The sequence below is a fragment of the Euwallacea similis genome, chromosome 14, assembly GCF_039881205.1.
Source record: "Euwallacea similis isolate ESF13 chromosome 14, ESF131.1, whole genome shotgun sequence".
Taxonomy (NCBI): domain Eukaryota; kingdom Metazoa; phylum Arthropoda; class Insecta; order Coleoptera; family Curculionidae; genus Euwallacea; species Euwallacea similis.
The window spans coordinates 1,673,076-1,692,977 of NC_089622.1; the positions used below are offsets into that span (position 1 = coordinate 1,673,076).

A 19,902-nucleotide genomic window follows, 5' to 3' on the forward strand; every position below is an offset into this window, starting at 1 on the left:
AGCAGCTGCTATTAAGGGAACAATGGAATACTGCATTTGATACAACTTAAGACGGATCTTAGACAAATATTTCTGAGCAAATTTGTGAAGTGCACTATCCAAGTTAACCTCTCTAATAACCCGGGGCTCATAACTCCCCAACACTCCTAATCCCCTTAACAAACAAAAAGATCAATTTGTCACAGCTCCTCTAAGAGATTGCGATTAAACTTTGCGACACTTTGATACCAAACTATAATCCGTGCCTAATTTATTAATCCTTGTTAAATCGCTGAAAGTTTGTTGCCAAGGAGTTTGAAAAATTCTGGATTTCAGGCACAATTAAAAGGGGAATTCTAATACCTGTTTGTTGAGAGAATTCTTTGGGGATTCCAGGCAGGTAGCATAGAGCTTGTCAAAAGAGACGCAAAGGCACAGGTTTCTTCCACGGTTTGTTTCGGGTTGATGCTTCTTTACGTGAGTTCGTTTAATGAGAATTTGGGGTCTCGAAACCTGTAGATAAATAAGATAGATTGGAGCTGATAATCGTAGAACTCGGATTGAATTTGAAAATATACCACCGCAATCTGAAGGTAAACGACTACACACGACTAAGATTAATCGGTTCTTTCATTCAAATGATAAAAGTGTAATTTTTCATCAACCAGTGTTTCTCAATTAAACTTCTAAAACCACTAGTAATTACAGTTCAAAATCCGCAAAATTATCTATTCACATTAATTTCGCAGTCAGGATGACCTGCGGCGGTATAAACTTAGTCAAGCGTCATATGCATAATTCCTGATTGTACGCAATCCATAATACGCATCTATATAGAAGGAAACTTCCCCTGCAGCATATTGACCTTGTTTGGTTTACCTCGCACACTTTATAGATTTTTTGGCGCTTTAAAGTGCATGATATAAAAAGTTATATTCTGGGGGATATATGTGGCGTCTCTAAATTGGTAGAAAAATTGTGCAAAAAATCATAGTCTGCGGATAGTCTTCAGCGTAAAAACTTCCAACTTCATTATAATTCATTTGAAATTTAGTTTTAAATTTGAACAAAATTCCTATGTTCCCTCTCTAATTCAACCTCAATACGATTTTAGGTCGAATAATCGAATAATGCAAATTCCTATCAGCAAAATTCGCACTGCAAAATTGGACAGCACTCGAGCAGCGAAATCGATTGTTCGTGGTTTCACAGCAATACGGAAATTTACATTTTGTGCCCACTTCATAAAACTACTTTCTATAAAAGACTACAACTACTCAAATGCGAATGTAAAAGAATCTTTAAAGTCGACACCGCCTTTGAAAATGTTTTCGATACTCGAAAATGGCTTAAATCATTTTCGCTGTTAGTGGTGGTTTATTCCGGCGCTCCTAAATTTTTCAGCAGTCTATAGAAGAAAAATAATATCAACTGGGGTTGCTGTTTTAAGGAGTTTTAAAGCGCAATTCACAAATCTTATTTTCAAAGGCAAATACGAAAGTTTGTTCGCAAAATTAAGTGGTTTTTGAGGTTACTTAACGCCCCTCTCAATTTCGAGTTGTCTCCGGTGAACATGTTTTTTGGCAGGTTTTAATTAACTGGGATTAAGAGGTCAACAGAGGGGCGTTAATTATATAGCGATTAATATACGAGCTGGTGATTGGCAATTTAAGAGCCCAAATTTATTTCAATTTTAGGAATTGGAGAGGACGAATAAATTCTGTAAATCGAAAATGCAGTTATAGGGAGCATGTTCCATTGAAAGCACCTCTTTATAATAAAATTATTAGGGCTTTGACGGATTCAGCTTTTAGGGCGTAAAGGCACTTAATCCCTGCATGAATCTCAGTAAAATTTGAAATATCGCAGAGTAGATGTTTCCGGGTTTTATACGCTACACGAAGAGCTTGCAAGGGTTTTGAAATAATTATTATAGTGAAATGGAAATTTCTATATATATGCGTCCTAACGTTAACGTCGCAACGTTGATCGGAGTTAATTTATTATTCCTTCCAAACGTGAAAACTTTCAATAATCACGAATTAACTTTCGTAAGTAAGGAAAATATGATTAGAGCGGACGACCTCTCGTTAACCCCTAGGTCAACCCACACTCATATAATATCAATATTAAGAGTGTGTACATTATTAACATTCTGTATGACGCAGAAAATCAATACAACAATCTTACATCGAAATTTAAGTCACTATCTCTATTTGAAGCAGGAAAGCGAAAGAAAACCCTCAAATTGAGACTTAACTTTTCAGGTGAACATAGTGCTTTGTCGTTATTAGGAAATTTTACATGCATTTCCCACTCGATATTTTTGTAAATATGTGAATGGAAAGTGCTGATGGACATGAACTTTATAGTGCATGTCCTAAACAAGCACTTTACAGGTCCTTTCTGCATTGTCAATTTTGTTTTCACACATTTATGTCCAGATACCGCAACCCTTTAACGGCCCTTTTGCTCCGTCAAACGTTAGGAAAGTTTTTACGCATTATTGCATCTTAAAGATGCTTATAAAACTCATCTTGAAACTAGGAAAAATATGTATCTATCCATTAAACTGCTTAAACAAGGTCCAGAATTGCAATGTTTAATGATGCATTAAAACGTTGAGATGTTTTTTCAGGTTCCAACGAAATTAATTAATTCCAAAGAAAGATTTAAGAGAGATTTTAATTACCTTCAAACCTGAAGTTTATTTTTATTAATTGCTGGACCTGAATATTTAATGAGGAAAACAAACAACTGGAACAGAAACACGAGTACAATTTCCTTTTTTTTCCTTAAAAATATGCACTTTTTTAACACTAATGGAGGGCGTAGAACGTAGGAAAATTCATTTCAATGCATATAAGGAAAACATTGATTTAATCTTTTGTCATTTGAATCCGTAGGTGAAGTTTCGTCCCTCTTTAACTTTATACATATAGACATTGAATTTCAGGCTATTGTGTCCATACTTTCGTGACTTTGATTTTGTGTCAGGGGTTACTTCCAACAATCACAATTCTGACTCTCAGCCTCAAGAAATCAGGATTTAGCCCCTCGCGAATATGTCAACCATCTGATGTGGGTCGGTTAAAAGGAACAGGAAATGTTTAGTCATCAGTTATGATCAATAAATATTGTTCAGAACTCAACACAAATTGGCACAACATACATTTTGGGAAAATCTACATAAAGTTTTTAATTTTAGGGAATAATGATTTATCTAACATATATTTTCCAAAGAACTTTCAGTGCTTTTCTTTTTCTCAGAACTTATACGAAGCATTTCACGTGGCATTATAATCTCTCGAGTTTTTGCGCAAAGAAGATATCATTTACTTTAACTTCTTGTATGTCTATATCTTTGCAACTTATTCCACTTCCACTCCATCAATCGTATAGCTCACATTTCATAAAAATCGTAATATTTTCCCGTCGTCAGATATCAAGAAGATCGAAAGGCGCACGAGGGACAGAAATGGAAGTTGCCTCCCCTGGGTCAGCCCATAAGTCTGTTTAGCACCGGGGATGACACCAACAGGACCATTATAATGCCACAGGATGACAGTGAGGCAATCCGTTTCTCAAATTTCTGTTCAATAAAAAATTTTTCTTTCAGTAATTTTCAGAGTTTACTGCGCGGATCATACATATTGCACTCTGAGATTGCCAGTGGACAGTACAGCTGAAACCATCAAACTTGTAGCCGCAGATAAGCTGAAAATTCGAGAAGAAGAGCTGCTTTTGGTGGAAGTAAAATCGAATGGGGAAAGGGTGGTCTTCCGGGATGATGACATCAGCATACCCACTGCTTTATCCATAAATGGACGCATATTCGTATCTCCGAAGGACCACTTGGACGCGCTGGTATGTAACTTTTTCATTGTTGCAGCACTCGCTGCCCTTGTCAGTCTATATAAAAGTAAATGATTCACGTATCTCGATTGACCGCTCTCACTTATTTCTTTCCGCTTTGATTTAATGCGACACAGAATGTTTGCTGGAGTTTATCGAAATGTGCAAAAAGAAAGAATGATGAACGCTCTCAATAAACAAAAATAGAGTTAGGACCAGACCGATACGTATCCATTTGGCATTCAAATTTAACGAAGCCTTTGTTATTCGGATTTTCTTCACGCTTTGGGGCGGAACAAAGCTCTTTCAAGTTTTATTTACGGATGGTTTTCGCTTATCAGCAAAGGGGAAAACATTCAGCTTTTAAGCCATGTTGATGTTTGTTCAACAAATATTGTTGTTCACTGCTTCTGTCATATGTTGTAAAATTTTACAACAGAAGCTTGCTTGTGTGGTCTTTATTTAGACTTTTTAAAATGTGAGAAATTCCGTTCAAATATTGAAACATGGAACACAGTGGAAATGTTTCTTGTACGCCGAATAAAGCCCCAAATTTTTCTTCTTCCTCCTTTTGATTGTTGGCTAAAGATAGAAGAAGGTTTAATTTCTTCATCTTTCTAGTTCAACACGAAAAGAGAACCGAAGAAGAAAGTAAAATATGATTAAAACTAAAAGTATGATAACTGAGGAAAATAAAAACCGTCCATGTAAAAAGAGTGTATATGGCCAACACAAAATACTTGAGAGCTCTGGCAGAAAGAGCGATGTATTGAATTAAACCAAAGAAAACACCATTAAGATGTAAAATTGAATGAATTGAATGAGAGATCACTTGGAGAAAAATAACACGACTACTATGTCGAGAGAAGCGAAGAGCAAAATTAATTATTTTTAAATCCAAAAAAACAAGACTTATAAAAAACGTAATTAGTTGACGATGAAAATCTTGATAAATCCTAATTAAATTGAAATTGTGATGTGATAACGTTGAAGAGGAAACCAATAAAAATAAAAATTCTTAGAAGCTACATTCTAAACTATTATAGCTGAAGAAATTGGTGGTCCTTTCTTAAGAAAATATGGAATTTGGATCTAGATAAAATTTAAACTGTTAACTTATCCAGTTCGTCCAAGAAGGCAGGTGGGAACAATGGTGGGTTATCTTGGAACTTTTCAGGCCTGTCTTCTTTTGTTTCGTTGTACCTGCGTAGCAGAGCAAAACATCCCTTTTTCAGGCTCACATTGCCATTTTAATAAGCTATCGGCTTTGAAAAAGTTTCAGGTACCGATTTTGGTTAATTGGTTCGTGATGGAACCAGCTTTGGTTGCAAATACGCAATTTCAAGTAAAGTAGTATATTCCTGGCGATGGTGATTTACATGCTTTCGATTTTTTCTGTTCTGAAGTGTATTCTAAAAGGTCTGAAGTAATGCCCCCTTCTGGTTCAAAGACCTTATGAGGACCATTTTGTCCTTTCTTTTCTTCCCTACTTCTCCTCTAACAGAGATGTTATTAGCTCTAGCTAAGTTTACGAACCAAACTTTGCTGATATAGCCATTTCGAGAGAAGCACCGTTCTACTATTAAATGGAGATCGAAACTGCGTCAAGGCAAATTAACTAAATTATGATTGGCTGAAACATCAAAACTTTAAAGCGTGGTTTTCCATAAACTTTGGATCACTAAATTACACATTTTATTAGCCGATCAATGGCAGCAAGAAGTATTTCCTGAAAGTTTTAAACTTGCGGAATATTGGATAAACGTTTTAATAAATTACCTTTGCCTTTCGATAATTGTGCAAGAAAGTTTAATTTATCTTCGAAGAGATACGAGGAATGTTAATCTGATATTACATAAAACTTACCTTAACACCGGATACCGAGCTGGATATATTCAGGCTAAAAGTAGAGCCCCAAAGCGACAGAGAGCATTTCTATGGATCTGCAATGGATTGGCACTTATATCGGGTTAACTGAGGCGAATAAATCGAGAAACATGATAGGTTGACTGGATAAAATCGACGACAAATGGCCAGAAGCATCGGATCCGAAAGAATTTCGACAGAGTTTAATCTCTTTTGTTGGAAAATCGAAGATATCTGTGTTTTAGAATAATGAAAAATCTATTGATTTCAATTTGTGCTTGTCTTTGGCAAAAAACCTGGAGAGTCCCTAATCAAACAGACTAATACGAGGCCCCATTTCGCAAAAAAAATAGCCAGCTCTGGTACTATTTTCTTAAACCTCAAACGGTTTCCGGCTATTGGGAAAAGTAAAATTGAACATCCAGAGAGGGGCTACTTTTTAAATTAACAATCTCTATCCAGAGGGTTTTCAAAGATGAACAAAACAAAGTGATTTCTTTGCTATTAAGCAAGTAAACTTCGGTTTTCTTAATTCCAGACTTGTTTGAACGAGCAAGATTATAAAAGACTCACCGTTGTGTCAATATATTTTTATATTTCACTTGATTCTAGTCGTATTTAAGTGACTTGGTAAGTCTCATTCAGTCCGCAGAGAGACTTTTTTCTTCGGGAGCAGAATTTCATTCCCGTAAGGACTTCTTTGTAATTCTGGCAACACCGTCTTTAGTTTGACATTTAACGTGAAGTATGGGAACATGCTTTGTTGCCACTTATGAAAACTCAGGTAATCACACTGGTGTGTGTGTTTTCTCACGAAGGATGAACGCATTCCCATGTGAACTCTGGCAACATTGTCTTCACTTTGACATTAATTTAACAGAGCGGTGTTGCCAAGAATAAAATTGAAGGAAACGCGATAATGGTCGTTATCCTGAGCGCGTGGTAGACAGTTTATGTAATATTTTTCATTGGAAAGCCGAAACTTTCTGTGTTTTACAATAATGAAAAATTTATTGATTTCAATTTATGTTACTAATGCTTACCTTTGGTAAAATCAACAATGCCTTCCTTTCAATTACTTTATTATCCATTTTCGTAATTTCAGACATGTTTGACTGAACAGGAAGAATGTACTCAGGGTATCGACGGCGACATTGAAATGTTCGGAACCAAAGAGCTGGCTTATTACATGACGCTTTTCGATTGGGATTTATTCTGGTAAGCCTTTCATCCCATTAATCCAGTTTCTGTCTCCATTTTAAATTTCCCGGATTCAATTCGAGTATTTAATAATTCAGGTGCGTCCACGAATACGAACTGCTCTACCATACATTCGGCAGACATCACTTTGGCCAAATTACGGCTAATTTAGACGTCTTCCTTAGACGTTTCAACGAGATTCAATTCTGGGTTGCCACCGAAATATGCATGATGAGCAGTCTGAGTAAGAGAGTGGCTGTTTTGAGGAAATTCATTAAGCTGGCTGCATAGTAAGTCGAGCATCTCCATAAAAAATCCAACCAGTTTACACTTAATTAGAGATGCTTTTGATATAGTTCCTATTTTTCTAAAAATTTCTTCAGGCGAAGTCCCAATTATAGTAACACCATAGCGAAAACCCTAAAGATTTCATTATGGATTTGGATTGTGAATAAGTTGATTTTCCCTACCTGAGTTAATAAAAAAAATAATTCTTGCAACTCTGGCAACGTCCTCTTTTGTCCGAATCGGGGACCACGGCCCTCCAGGTTAGGAAGGAAGACCCTGATCTCCGGGTCGGGATGGGGAACCGCGTCCGTCCAGGTCCGAAAGGGGAAACCTAGTCGTCCAGGTCTGAAAAGGGCTTCCGGGCACATTATTGCCACGTGCAAAAACAAAAAGTTAGAAAGATTGAGAGAGGCTGCTGTTTACGATGATCAAACAGGCAACTTGCTTAAAAACTAGAAAAAACCGTTAAATTTCGACAGTCAACAAACATTTCCTGAAATTAAGGAATTTCTTTTATAAGCATCATCTCACCTTAAAATTACCACTAAATTTACGACTAATCTAAGATTAATATTAAAATTATGTTGATTTAATACCCGATTTTAATTCAATCAATATCGACCCAATCAATGTCGGCAGCATTTATATAAAGGGAGAGCTAATCGAATTTGTCTCGCGGTCCCTGTTATATTTAGATCTATTTGCTTACTGCAAATCTAATTACCTGACATGAATTGAACTTTGTTATGTATGGGCAAAATTTAATTAGAATTAGTTTGTTAATTAAGTCGTTCCAGATTTATGGGGGTTTACCAAACTCATATCTTTAAAGCAAAGGATTTAAATTCTTTGCATATGAACATTCACATCATATATATATAATATATGTATATATCAAACAGACACACACGTAATGAGTAAATGAATAAATTGATTCAGAACTGACAATCTCTCTACACTCAAAACTTCACCCCCCAAAATGCTAACTATATCAGAGATGCTAATAACTTTTATAGTTGTGCCCTGTTTCTTAGCTGTTTTAGAAATCCGACTCCAAAATTACCCCCGATGGGCATATTTGTGAAGATATTTTTCGACCCCCTCCCAATTTTTTCATCATGTATATTTAACTTTATTCCATTTCCCAAAATCCTTAATTCTGTCCATTTGCAGCTGCAGAGAGTACCAGAACCTCAATGCATTTTGTGCAATAGTCATGGGGCTGAGCAACGTGGCAGTGTCCCGTCTATCCAATACTTGGGACAAACTGCCGTCCAAGTTTCGGAAATTATTTACAGATTTTGAATCGATGATAGGTACTATCCTCTGAACAACACAGATGTAAATTATTATACTTAAACACTGGATTTAGATCCCAGTAGAAACCACAGGGCGTACCGGGTGAGCGTGGGAAAGCTTCAACCCCCTGTGGTACCTTTCATGCCTCTCTTGCTGAAAGATATGACCTTCACGCATGAGGGCAACAAGACCTCCCTTGATGGATTAGTTAATTTCGAAAAGATGCACATGCTTGCTCAAACTATGAGGACCATTAGATTTTGTAGGAGTAGACATTTAGGTAAGTGTCGATGAGCTTACTTAGGGTGATTTACATCCTTTAAAAATCTGCTCTTAAATAGTTTTCAACAGCTATTTTACACACAGATTCTCAAGGTTCAGTTTGCCATAAGTTTATGAAAGTGTGCCAATGGCGATTATTTCTGTGAAGCCCTGGTGTGTCCCAAAGCATACATATTTGATTTTGTACTAGTTTTGGATCCACCGTCCCCAAAAAGCGAAGGAGAAGTGAAATCGTACATATCCTGCCTAAGGGTAATCGACAATCAACGGATTCTGACAAGTATGTCGCAGAAACTAGAGCCTAGGAGATCGTAATCATCATATCATCACACAATATCACGTACAGTCGGGTAAAAATGCGGGTCGTTTTTACCACTTTCATCACTTATAGCTTTTAAGATACAAAATAGGTACCTAATATACAATATTTATTAGTAAATCATGTATTTCAAGGAGACGTTACAGAACTCAAAAAGTCGCAGTTCGTCTCAAAAAGGTAGGTAAGGTCAAGGTAAGTAGAAAACAATTATGTGGAGACTTCGGTAGAAATATCTCTATGTAGATATTTTTAAGAATTTAAACCAGTAAGGTATTAGTCATTGAGAAGTAAGTAATAGTAGGTGTATCAAAGCCTTTCAAATAAGTGCAGAATGAGTAGAATAACCGTATCGAACTTCTGAATTCATGTTTGAAAGTTAGGAAAACTTACCTTTAGTTTCATTAGAGTATTCTGTAGATGTAAGTTTGAAATACTTATAACCTATTTTTAATAATAATTACATTTCCATTAGATCTGAAAAGTTTTACTAAGACATTTTATCACTGGCGTCTATTGCGGATTATGCTCATATAGTTGCTTTGGCATCCGAAAATGATATCTATAAAGATTAGCCCAACGAAAAGTTATTACTCATTTTCTTAGCTTATAGAAGTTTAAATTTACTAACTATCCACTGCAAAATTCGATTTTTTATTCTTTACATGAGAGTGATCTTTTCGTTATTTCTTCACTTTTTACCCCATTTTACCTTCTACTTTCCTATATCGATAAAGTAATTCTTTCATTTGAATATTTAACACCAAAGTATGTACTTCCCCGCCCATCTCTCTTGTATAGGCACATTTCCTCACGGCTAAGACACCATTTACGCCAAGTGCTTTAAACGGTTGGAATAATCCAGTAGCCCATCCACGCAGAGTTTACTACACATTTGGATATCACCTAATCATTGTGCTTAGGATGGCTCTTCCATCCTAACGAGATGGGTGTATCCCCAGGAGTCCCTTGATGTCCGCCTCCGTAGGCTGGCTTACTGAAACAATAAAATTTAATGTGATAAGGCTTATTGAGAGGGTTGGAATGTTTAGAGAAAAGGCTTTAAACGACTCCGAATTTCCAAATTATGAAATCTGCTCTGTTTCAGTCTTAGAAAACTTTCGTGGTATATTTCTGTAAGCTGTACTAATTTAGATAAATAGGTATTTGGTTTTAATAATGTGTTACTTTATTTTTCAATATATTTTTTGGTTTTTCAATTTTTCGAACAGCATTCAGTAACAACTTTCTCAGGTTATTTTGGATTTTGAATTGGTTATGCTCTAGTTTGTGGGACTAAATGATAACTGATGATTGTCAGGTAGAGAGGCTACCGATTCTCATAAACCAAGAATTAAAATATTTCAAAACGAAACGATTTAGGTTTCGCTCCTCAAATTTTCCATTAATATTAAATTGACGGTGTCTTTTTTTTATTATTGTTGCCATTTATTGCCAATTTACGAAGCGGATTTATTCCACTGGAAAAAAGCTCGTTAGTAGGGCACCCGTTAGTATATGATCCCTTTGCCTCGAATTGTTCACGGTTCGTAGCTGATTTTTTGCTTTTCAGCAATAATGAGACAATAACTCTATGGCAGTGGAGGCGAACGCAATTAACGTTCTTTTTCTTTCGGGTGCTGCTAAATCGATATATTTAGCACTAATGAGGATAACCCGCAAAATGAGACTGCCAGAAAAACGCCGCTCCTCCCTTGTAAATATTTAAAAATTTTAAGGCTCTGGAACGCACATTATGTATAGAAGCACCTTATTTTTCATACTAAATGTCGTACTCACATGGTGTCCCAAAATTCGAATGGAATCTGAGACATTCTGTAATTATATACTTTAACTAATTCTATATTCTGTATATAAATATCTTCTATATTTTTAACTAGTAATTTACTGAGAGCTTTAAAACTCTATAATATACTTATCTTAGCATAAATAAAATGAATGTGTCTTTCATCTTTCAACTTTAAATACTTAAAAATCTTTTATCAAAGCAATCTCAAGCACAATAAATGGCATCGTTTCGAACCACAATCTTCGACCACTCTTAAACACTAAAATGAAAAGGTTTGATTTCAGGCATTTCTAGGAAATAAGCGAAATAAAGAAAAGCAATAAATCGGCTACTATGTAAGGTTTTGAATAAAAATAGATTTAAGATTTTATAGCTTTAAGATTCTAGTTGCGTGTACACCATTAGACGTAGATACTTTGTAATATTATATTCAAAATGTACTTATTTTTGTGGTAGATCATTTGTGTGATATAAACTCGTAGTTTTAGCATTAATAAGGTTTGGGGGTCTTCCTACCAACAACAGATTGAAATATTTGTAGTCTTGTTTTAGTTAAAAATCTCTCAACGCCTCATAAGCATATATTGCTGATTATATTTAACTTTTTTTTTAAATTATCATCTGTATTAATACGTCTCCATTAGAATAAAATATATATAAATTTTATATCAAGATTTGTTAGGACAATCAAGCATATTGTTAGAATTTTCTCAAGCAGAATCAAAATTTAGATTAGCTTTTAGCCATAGACTAAACCCTAGGAGGTATGGATTATTGTGTAATAATTCAAAACATTTCCCGATGTAGAATAATAAGGTAGTCTAGGTAACAGTATTGAATTACTTAGTAGCTATTATTTATTGTGTTTAGAGGCTTTAATTATCTAACAATAGACACATTATTCTTTAAAGTATTCTTAAGGCAAAAATTTCTCATAACTACTAACGTAGTAATTTTCTAACCACCCCTCCCCTTTCTCTTTCTTCAATACCTCTCTTTAGGTATTTCCAAGTCATTTTATGGTTGTGATGAAACACTAAGTTTTCAAATAATAGTTTCTGTTAGAATTAGCTTTAGATTAGGTTTTATTCATTTCTCTAATAATAATAATTGGCCAGCCACGCGAGGTTGGCCTACTGTAAGGTTAACTCCAAGTGCATGTTGAAAAATGTTTAAATCTAAAATCCAACTCAATTGTAATATCTTGGTATGAATAGTTGTAATTTTTTGACTTATATTATTTATTTCAGAAAAATTTCGAGTTTTCATGTTTATTCAACCTATCTACGTTATTCAGGCCCGAATTAAAAGTTCCATAGAATATCTCAAAATTCTAACTTCTTTTAAACAGAAGGAAACACTTGGTTAATAATTCCTGTATCATCTTGATACATTTTATTTTATAGCACAACGACGATTTTATTTTTCACTTACCTTAAGTACAACACCGTCTGTTGTGGTGGCCACATCTTTGTTGCTCATCTTAATTAACATAGGACCTTTGCTTCCAATTTGAACATGTTCACACCTTTATTTCGATATTAACATTTTATAGGGGGTTGGACTTTTTTATATTATAAGGTTTGGGACCTTTAGTTTCAATATTCAAAATATGAATAATACAAAAACTATACAATTTTCGCAAATGACGGGTCAATTGATTCACCATTTGGCTAAATGAATGAGGAAAAAATGTGGTTTCACAATCTTATGCAAACCGATACTTACTAAAAGAAAATTCTAAAGTAAATAACTTACAACATATTCTTATTCAGAGGTACAACATATACTTTTCCGATTGACATTATAAATTTTATAACGAAAACCTGCTTAGCAATTCTCCTTGATACGTTAACGTGGTATAAAATTAAAGATAACCTAATTTAATTATTCACAGTAAAAGTTACAGGTCTACAATCAGATATCTATTAGGCACTTGCTGCTTTCGCTTTCTTTTCACGCGCCTTTTTACCCTCGGTTAAAGCCTGTCTTTCGTCCTCTTTGAGAAGGGGCAAGACTTTAGTCACTACTCCAGTCCCCAAAGTTACCGTACCATCCCTCAAAGTAAACCTCTGGCCCTGTTCCAGAACCATTGGCTTTATCATTCTCAGAATTAATCTATAAAAGGATAATTCATTTATTGTACAGATGAATAAATAAAAGAGGAACATTACTTTGAATCTTCTCCAGGCATAACCATTTCCTTGTCCGGAATAATCACTTGAACTGCACAATCCCACGTGCGGCAGAACATTTGCAGTTGGATGAAAGAAGTGAAAGGTCTAGACCTGCCTCCCTCATCCTTATTTAGCACATATACCTGGGTTTCTATGTTATCATAGCTCTTTACTGTGCCTGGCTTTGCCATCACCATACCTTAATATTCCAAAAATACACGTTTGGTTTGTTTGTGACAGGGTGTTTGTTACCTCGCTTAACATCATCTCTTTTAATGCCCCTAACTAAAGCTCCCAGCTGATCACCTGCCTGAGCTTCCTCAAGGATTTGATGGAACATTTCTATTCCAGTCACTGTGCTCTTAACCACTTTATTGAAACCTACAAATTCACAATCTGCTCCTTTCTTGACGATGCCCCTTTCAAGTCGCCCAGTCACCACTGTTCCACGTCCTAAGGTATTAATTTAAAAAAATTAAAGATGTTTAAATTTGAAATTTTAAGTGCTTACACAGAAGTAGGTACAATGGGTTTCAAGTAATAAAATTACAAAATGAAAATTTGCAATCAAATCTGCTTTACAGTCATTCCACTGGTTACAATTAATTATTACAGATAGATAGAGAATAAAATTGAGCATAAATAGCCACAAAATAAAACACATTATTTAAAAAGATTAACCAAGAAATTATATTTGATTTTGAAACTAAAATACGAATCTCACCAGGAATTGAATATGTGTTCTCAATTGGCAACAAAAAGGGTTTATCTAGCTCCCTAATTGGGGTGGGAATGTGGTCATCAATTGCCGCAAGCAACTTCAATATAGCATCTCTTCCAATTTCAGGTTGTGTGCCCTCAAGTGCACATAAAGCTGATCCAAATATAATTGGGACATTGTCTCCATCAAGGCCCATTTCAGTCAATAATTCCCTAGAAAAATATATTGGTCCTATGATTTGGTTATTTAATTATTTTCTTATAATTAAATCAGTAGAATCAATACTAAAGAAATTGAAGAGTTAAAAAACAAAACCTTAACATACCCTTAATACCTCTTTAACAAAAACTGTAATTGGCAAAGCATGTCTATCTTATAATATAATGTACTTTATTGCCATAGTAAGAAAAGAATTGAAAAATTAAAAATAAATAAATAAATTAAGGGGTAAGGTAGACAATAGCTGTTTTGCAAGAACCCCTTATGAAAATAATTATATGTCAGGAACATAGCTCTAAATCTGATGATAGTATTAGAGGATTCTTAATCTACCTGCTAAGACTTTCACAAAAATTACCAAACTCTTGAAACATCACAGACAAAAGTCGTCCAATTTTATCTAAAAATCACCTACCTAATTTCCATCTCAACCAATTCAGTCATCTCCTTATCCGCAGTGTCCACTTTATTAATAAACACAACCAAATCTTTAACCCCAATCTGTTTAGCCAGAAGTATGTGTTCTCTGGTTTGTGGCATGACGCCATCTGTGGCAGCAACTACTAGAATAGCCCCATCCATTTGAGCTGTACCAGTGATCATGTTTTTAATATAATCAGCATGTCCTGGGCAGTCAGTATGACCATAATGTCTGTTTTCTGTTTGGTATTCAATATGAGCTACATTAATAGTAATTCCTAAAAAAAAGAGAAAAACACTTATTCTCCTTTATTTAAAAAACATAAGTATCTACACACACATGTATTTACTTGCCTCTTGCTTTTTCTTCTGGAGCATTATCAATATCAGCATAACCTCTGGCTTTGGCTAACTTCTGATCAGCTAATACCTTTGTTATAGCAGCAGTCAATGTAGTTTTACCGTGATCCACATGCCCTATCGTCCCAATGTTACAATGCGGCTTGTTCCTTTCGAACACTTTCTTCTCAGAATAGAGTCTTGTTTGATTGGATCTTGGTAAGATAATTTGTAATGTTTTAGCATGGTTGTGAAACCTGGCTATTGATTTCTTGTTTAGGATGCTTCTGAGAGTACGGTGGGTCACTAAAAGTGTTTTAAAGAAAATTTGTCGTAGTTTGTTGAACAGTGTAACCTTCAAATTTGGGCCGGCAGTTTGCTTAAAGAGCTTACGTACCTGGAGCTAAAATACGGGCAATTATAAATGAAGACATGGTACGAATTTGGTTTGACTATGCTTGATCAGTGAAACACTTTATTAAGTAGTATTTTTCCTTATTTTTAATTTAGTGTAAAAACACATGAAAGTTATATCACATTTGGGACATGAATATTGACGCACTGTCAGCCTTCTTACGGCTGCGGTGTTTGAGATAAAACGTTGTTGCCGTTGTGCAGCGTCGACTCTGTCCCCCCGACCGCCTCGCTTGTCCTCAAATTGGAGTTTAAAATAAAAAAAATTGTCCAGGAGGTGTGCAACGGTTAATAAATATGATCAAAAAGGTCTTTAAATTTGCAGAAAGGGAAATGAGTTAAGTCGTTGTCGGGTTTCCCCACTACCAAACCTAATAAAACGATCATTTGAGATTTATCTTCTGTAGAATTGCCGTGATGCTGTGTGAGTTAAATAAGTATAGCAACATATGTATATATAATCTTCCCCGTAATTAGGACACCCGAAAAACAAAACAAGCGACGTGGTCGGGCACGTAAAATGTCCTGAAATAGTACAAGAAAAGATGTTAAAATAAATGTAACATTCTGTACTTTGTGGCGACTGCAACCCTGTTACCTAGATCGATAGGTCGCAAAAACTGCCGAAGAAAGGCTAGTTGAATATATACCAAAAAGTTACAATAAAATAATAATATATATTAAAAAGAAGATAAACAAAATATTTAAACGATAGTACAACTACTTTAGTTTGTAAAGGTTTCCTGTCGAGGTTAGCTGAAAGTCCTGAGGTAAAGTGCAATCGTGGGGGAAAATTCGGCCTAGACAATTGCTACGAAGCTTATCAGGTAAATAAATGTAATTTTGTAACTTTGAATGTAGTCGGGCATGTGAAATATCTCGGAGCTAAAAATTCTAAACACCAAAAAAAAGAATTAAAAATTAAATGTAAAATTCTGTACTTTATGGTGATTGTTATAAAATCATGTAGGTCGATAGCCTAGCGAAAATTGCAGAAAAAAATTGGTTGAATATATACCATACAGTAATAGTAAAATAAAAATATACATTGTGTATGAAATTACATAAATTTTAAAGAAAATTTAAATGTTTCTGTGCTAAATCTCTCACCACAATGATATTAGCTATGGCAGTAATAATATTTATGCAATTCTCGCTAATTGCTATGTTCTTTCTTTCGGTTTCAACATTTGATAAATAAATGACTGTCACTGTACTTGCTGGAAAAATCTTTTGATTTTTACCAATCTCCGGGAAGAGGGAATTTCTCAAGAATACGATGTATTCTAAACGTGACGAGAAATCCCTTCAACGTTATGTTGAGTTTTTGTGGTTGCCAGAATGAAGAATGTTGCTTCGCGCGGATTTTCGCCGCGGCGTCGTCGCCGTTGCCGTCGTTTCCGGCGTCTATAACGTTGGCGACATTTGTCGCTGCGTCGGTGTTGTTATCTCATTCTTGAGATACTCCTTTATCCCACAGGTACAGTAATAAATTTAATTACAATCACATCGATAGAGGTTTAATTAGATTGCACCTTCTCTACCACGTGAAAAGCGCTATCTAATAATTCTTTTCGATAACTCGCAAGTGTCGCCTATAAAACTAATAAAATCGTCTATTGCTTTATTAATTCCTATTAAAGGTTTGCATAAAGTGAGAAATATTGAATTTTGTTATATTTGGAAAAGAATAAAATATAGATAGAGTTTTAATTTTCTACAATTAAATTTAATAAAACACAAATGTGAAAAGTTCTTGATGTTATGGTGAAGGAAAGATACCTCGAGAATTAGCCGTAAGATAGATTGTAAACTAACGTTAATGCTGGCAGTAAAACTTGAATAAAATGATTAAAGATGACTTAACGGATATGTTAAAGTATCTGAAGTCCACAGGCCTTTTAGAACGCTGTAAATAATTCGTAATTAAAATACATGCAGACAGATTTGCATCAGAGTCAAAAAAATATACAAAATAAATAAACCCTGATGGAAAAAAACAAAGGGGTTCTTAATAAGCGTGTAAAATACGGTACCCGGGTCTTCTACGTTGGTCTATGAAAATTTCTCTGCTACCAGATGAAAATCCTGATAAGGGCAACAATCGTGGGTGTGTACGGCATAACTAGGCTTGGCGACAAAAGCCCTAAAATATGGAACACTGCACTGAGGATCTGCAGAAGACCAAGTTGCGAAGCTCATCGGGTGAATGAGCAATATATGGATCTTCGGTAGACTAAAGTCAAATAGGGACTTGCTGAACACGCGGATTAAGAAAATTCAAGAAAAAAAAATGTATACAAATATGCGACACGACATGCAAAAATCAAGAACTTTGGCTTGGTCCATATCAAAAGTAGGAAGGAATCTTCTAAAATCTCGCATATTCTCACGTCGAAATACCAAATATTGTCCCTGCCGCCTCTGGAGATAGAGTTCATTATCATACATTTTCAGTCAAGGGCGTCCGCTTAATTACGATTGTATGACACTTCAGGTACCTTGTCGTCACGTTCCAAAGGAAATTTAATGAAATCGATTTTTCTAAAGAGCTCATAGGACTATCGAAAAGAGAAGTAATTTTTCAGGAAAATAATTAAATTTCTATTAAAATGATTCCTTGCAAGAAAGAATTAATATGGTCATTGAAGATTTTGAAGAAGTGCATTGCAGCCAGCAACCATTTGGACACCTGTTATGGAAAGTATAAAGTCCTTAAGATAATTTAATGCTTATCTTGTACCATAGTGAGATTTGCAGTTGTAATAAAGACATTCACGTATTTTTTAAATTATTTTGTTTTATTTTTACAACCCAAAAGTACTTAACAGGGGAGTAATTAGTAACGAAATTCAAAGTAAAACATGCCTTAACACTATATAAAATGCATACAGAATTGCCATATTAATGCAATCGCAGGACCTTATATGCAAAAGTCTTCAGCATGCACAAGTCTAATTACAAAGAAATGGTCAAATCGTATGCGGATCTGGCAACATCGCATTAAGGGGTGGAAATATTGATGTTTTATTTCCTGAAGTGTATGCAACTTCCTATACATACACAGCAGGATAGTGAATAAGGGATGAGAAATGTAAATTGGACAAATGCAGGACTGCAGGAAAACCTAATTTAAAATTAGTTAGACATCAATAAACTCATATCATATAGGTTTTCAAAAGTACTTTTGAGATATTAAGATTGTTTTTTAATTTAAATTAAATTTTTTTATTTTATAAAACAATCCGTTCGCCATAGGAACGACCATGAAATTTGGTGGCAAATGAGACCACACTGAGCAAAATGAATGAAATGAAACTGATGGGGAATATTTTGGCATCTGATTTGTATAAAATCAGAGTACAGTATAAGTAGGTACCTATGCAGAAATATGAAGTTTTTGAAAAATTTCCGTTTGAGTTTTCCATCAAACAGGGTCATGTTAAGGAAAACCTACATTTACATTGGAAAGTTTTTTTGGTTGAAATTTGCGTCCTTTTTCCAAAACCTTCTTTTCTGAGATACTGAATTTTTAAATTTTCTGAGTCGACAGAAATCATGGGTATCCATACTTCTGTTTCTCTATTTTCATTCAAACCTAAAGGTCCAAAGATTTCCTTCAGAGTCAACGGTGTTATTAATAAAGGAAAAATTTCATGATTATCATAGCACCAAATTATACTTACGACATCTTGCTATATTCCCATGCACATTTCCTAAAATCTAAATAGGCAGTTCAGATCTAGAGCTAAATAAACCCTGAACTAACCTGAACGAAAACAATTATCTCTATTTCATGTCTTCAAACAATGTCTTCCTATATTCGAGATAAGAGCCATTCTTCCCAGAGCGTGCGGTTAAACTAAAAGATAATATCTAATCTCAATGTCAATGAATGGTAATATGGTATTTCTAAGTTTGTTCCTTCAACCGTGGGTTTGTATGAGTATGTAGGTATGTGGACTCATTCTTATGTGCTTTAAAAAGAGATTATCGAAAACGGCCAAAGAAGGAAATTGCACCGAATCTAAATTCTAAGTTTTTTCCCATATATCAACTAACTGTGGTTGAAGGATCTGAAGAAAGAAAATGAAATAATTACACAGGGCAGGACCGCTTTAATTTCTTCTTCCCATTCTTCTTTTAAATTAACGAGGCCTTCCTTTCTTTCATTGTCTTGTAATTGGCACAAAGTTCATCTTCATCTCGTCGACAAGTCAGAGGTAATTACTGGGATATGTAATTATAATTGAGATTCTTCAATGCATTTATGACTTATTTGATTGTCACGAATGAAAAAACAATCTCATTCCTTTTTAAGTCGAAGATAATGATCGTTTTGTTACAGCAGAGAAGGGAATATAAATTTACTATCACAACTCTATATGTGTATTACAACATCACAAGAATGTTTCTCGAAGCCTAACAGTTCAGTGGCAGACATGTAGTCTAGCAGGAATGTGTATGCCCGGGGTTTCCCTTATTTATCCCTAGATCCCTACTCCCTGTAAGATAGGGTTCTCTGTAATTTGACGTACATGCAGTGAGTTTCAGGCAGTAAAATAAATAATTAATATAGTAAAAACAGGGGTGTACAGAATACAAATTGCAGCTAATAAAAAATAAATCAAGCGAGAGAAATAACTTGGAAAAAGCTACCACTTAAAAACTGATACGCCAAAGATTTAGAATACATTGAGTGCTGTAAAGGTTCTCC

General features: G+C 34.9%; 2 protein-coding genes across 6 annotated transcripts in view; one reads left to right on the forward strand and one right to left on the reverse strand.

Moving 5' to 3' along the window:
- Epac (Exchange protein directly activated by cAMP) overlaps positions 1–10,664 on the forward strand; it is a 72,625-nt gene extending 61,961 nt beyond the window's left edge. For all 5 annotated transcript variants that reach the window (XM_066397136.1, XM_066397138.1, XM_066397137.1 and 2 more), the window contains 7 exons: positions 3,422–3,546; positions 3,599–3,846; positions 6,806–6,918; positions 6,999–7,190; positions 8,362–8,504; positions 8,561–8,767; positions 8,960–10,664. In XM_066397136.1, coding sequence (XP_066253233.1) covers positions 3,422–3,546; positions 3,599–3,846; positions 6,806–6,918; positions 6,999–7,190; positions 8,362–8,504; positions 8,561–8,767; positions 8,960–9,084 — 1,153 coding nt within the window. In that variant the 3' untranslated portion in view covers positions 9,085–10,664. The remainder of the gene's footprint in view (positions 1–3,421; positions 3,547–3,598; positions 3,847–6,805; positions 6,919–6,998; positions 7,191–8,361; positions 8,505–8,560; positions 8,768–8,959) is intronic.
- Positions 10,665–12,645: 1,981 nt separating this feature from the next.
- mEFTu1 (mitochondrial translation elongation factor Tu 1) lies at positions 12,646–15,340 on the reverse strand. Its single transcript, XM_066397168.1, has 7 exons — positions 15,169–15,340; positions 14,787–15,077; positions 14,428–14,710; positions 13,797–14,005; positions 13,325–13,525; positions 13,070–13,271; positions 12,646–13,013 (listed from the first exon to the last, which is right to left on the reverse strand). Exons 1-7 carry the CDS (start codon positions 15,203–15,205, stop codon positions 12,824–12,826), a joined length of 1,413 nt encoding a protein of 470 aa, XP_066253265.1. The 5' UTR covers positions 15,206–15,340; the 3' UTR covers positions 12,646–12,823.
- Between the last annotated feature and the right edge of the window lie 4,562 nt (positions 15,341–19,902).

Coding starts and splice junctions, on each gene's coding strand:
- mEFTu1 (XM_066397168.1), bottom strand. CDS start 15,205: ATGTCTTCATTTATAATTGCCCGTATTTTAGCTCCAG. Junction 14,711..14,786: donor TCCAGAAGAAAAAGCAAGAG/GCAAGTAAATAC, acceptor TCTTTTTTTTAG/GAATTACTATTAATGTAGCT. Junction 14,006..14,427: donor TTGGTTGAGATGGAAATTAG/GTAGGTGATTTT, acceptor ATATTTTTCTAG/GGAATTATTGACTGAAATGG.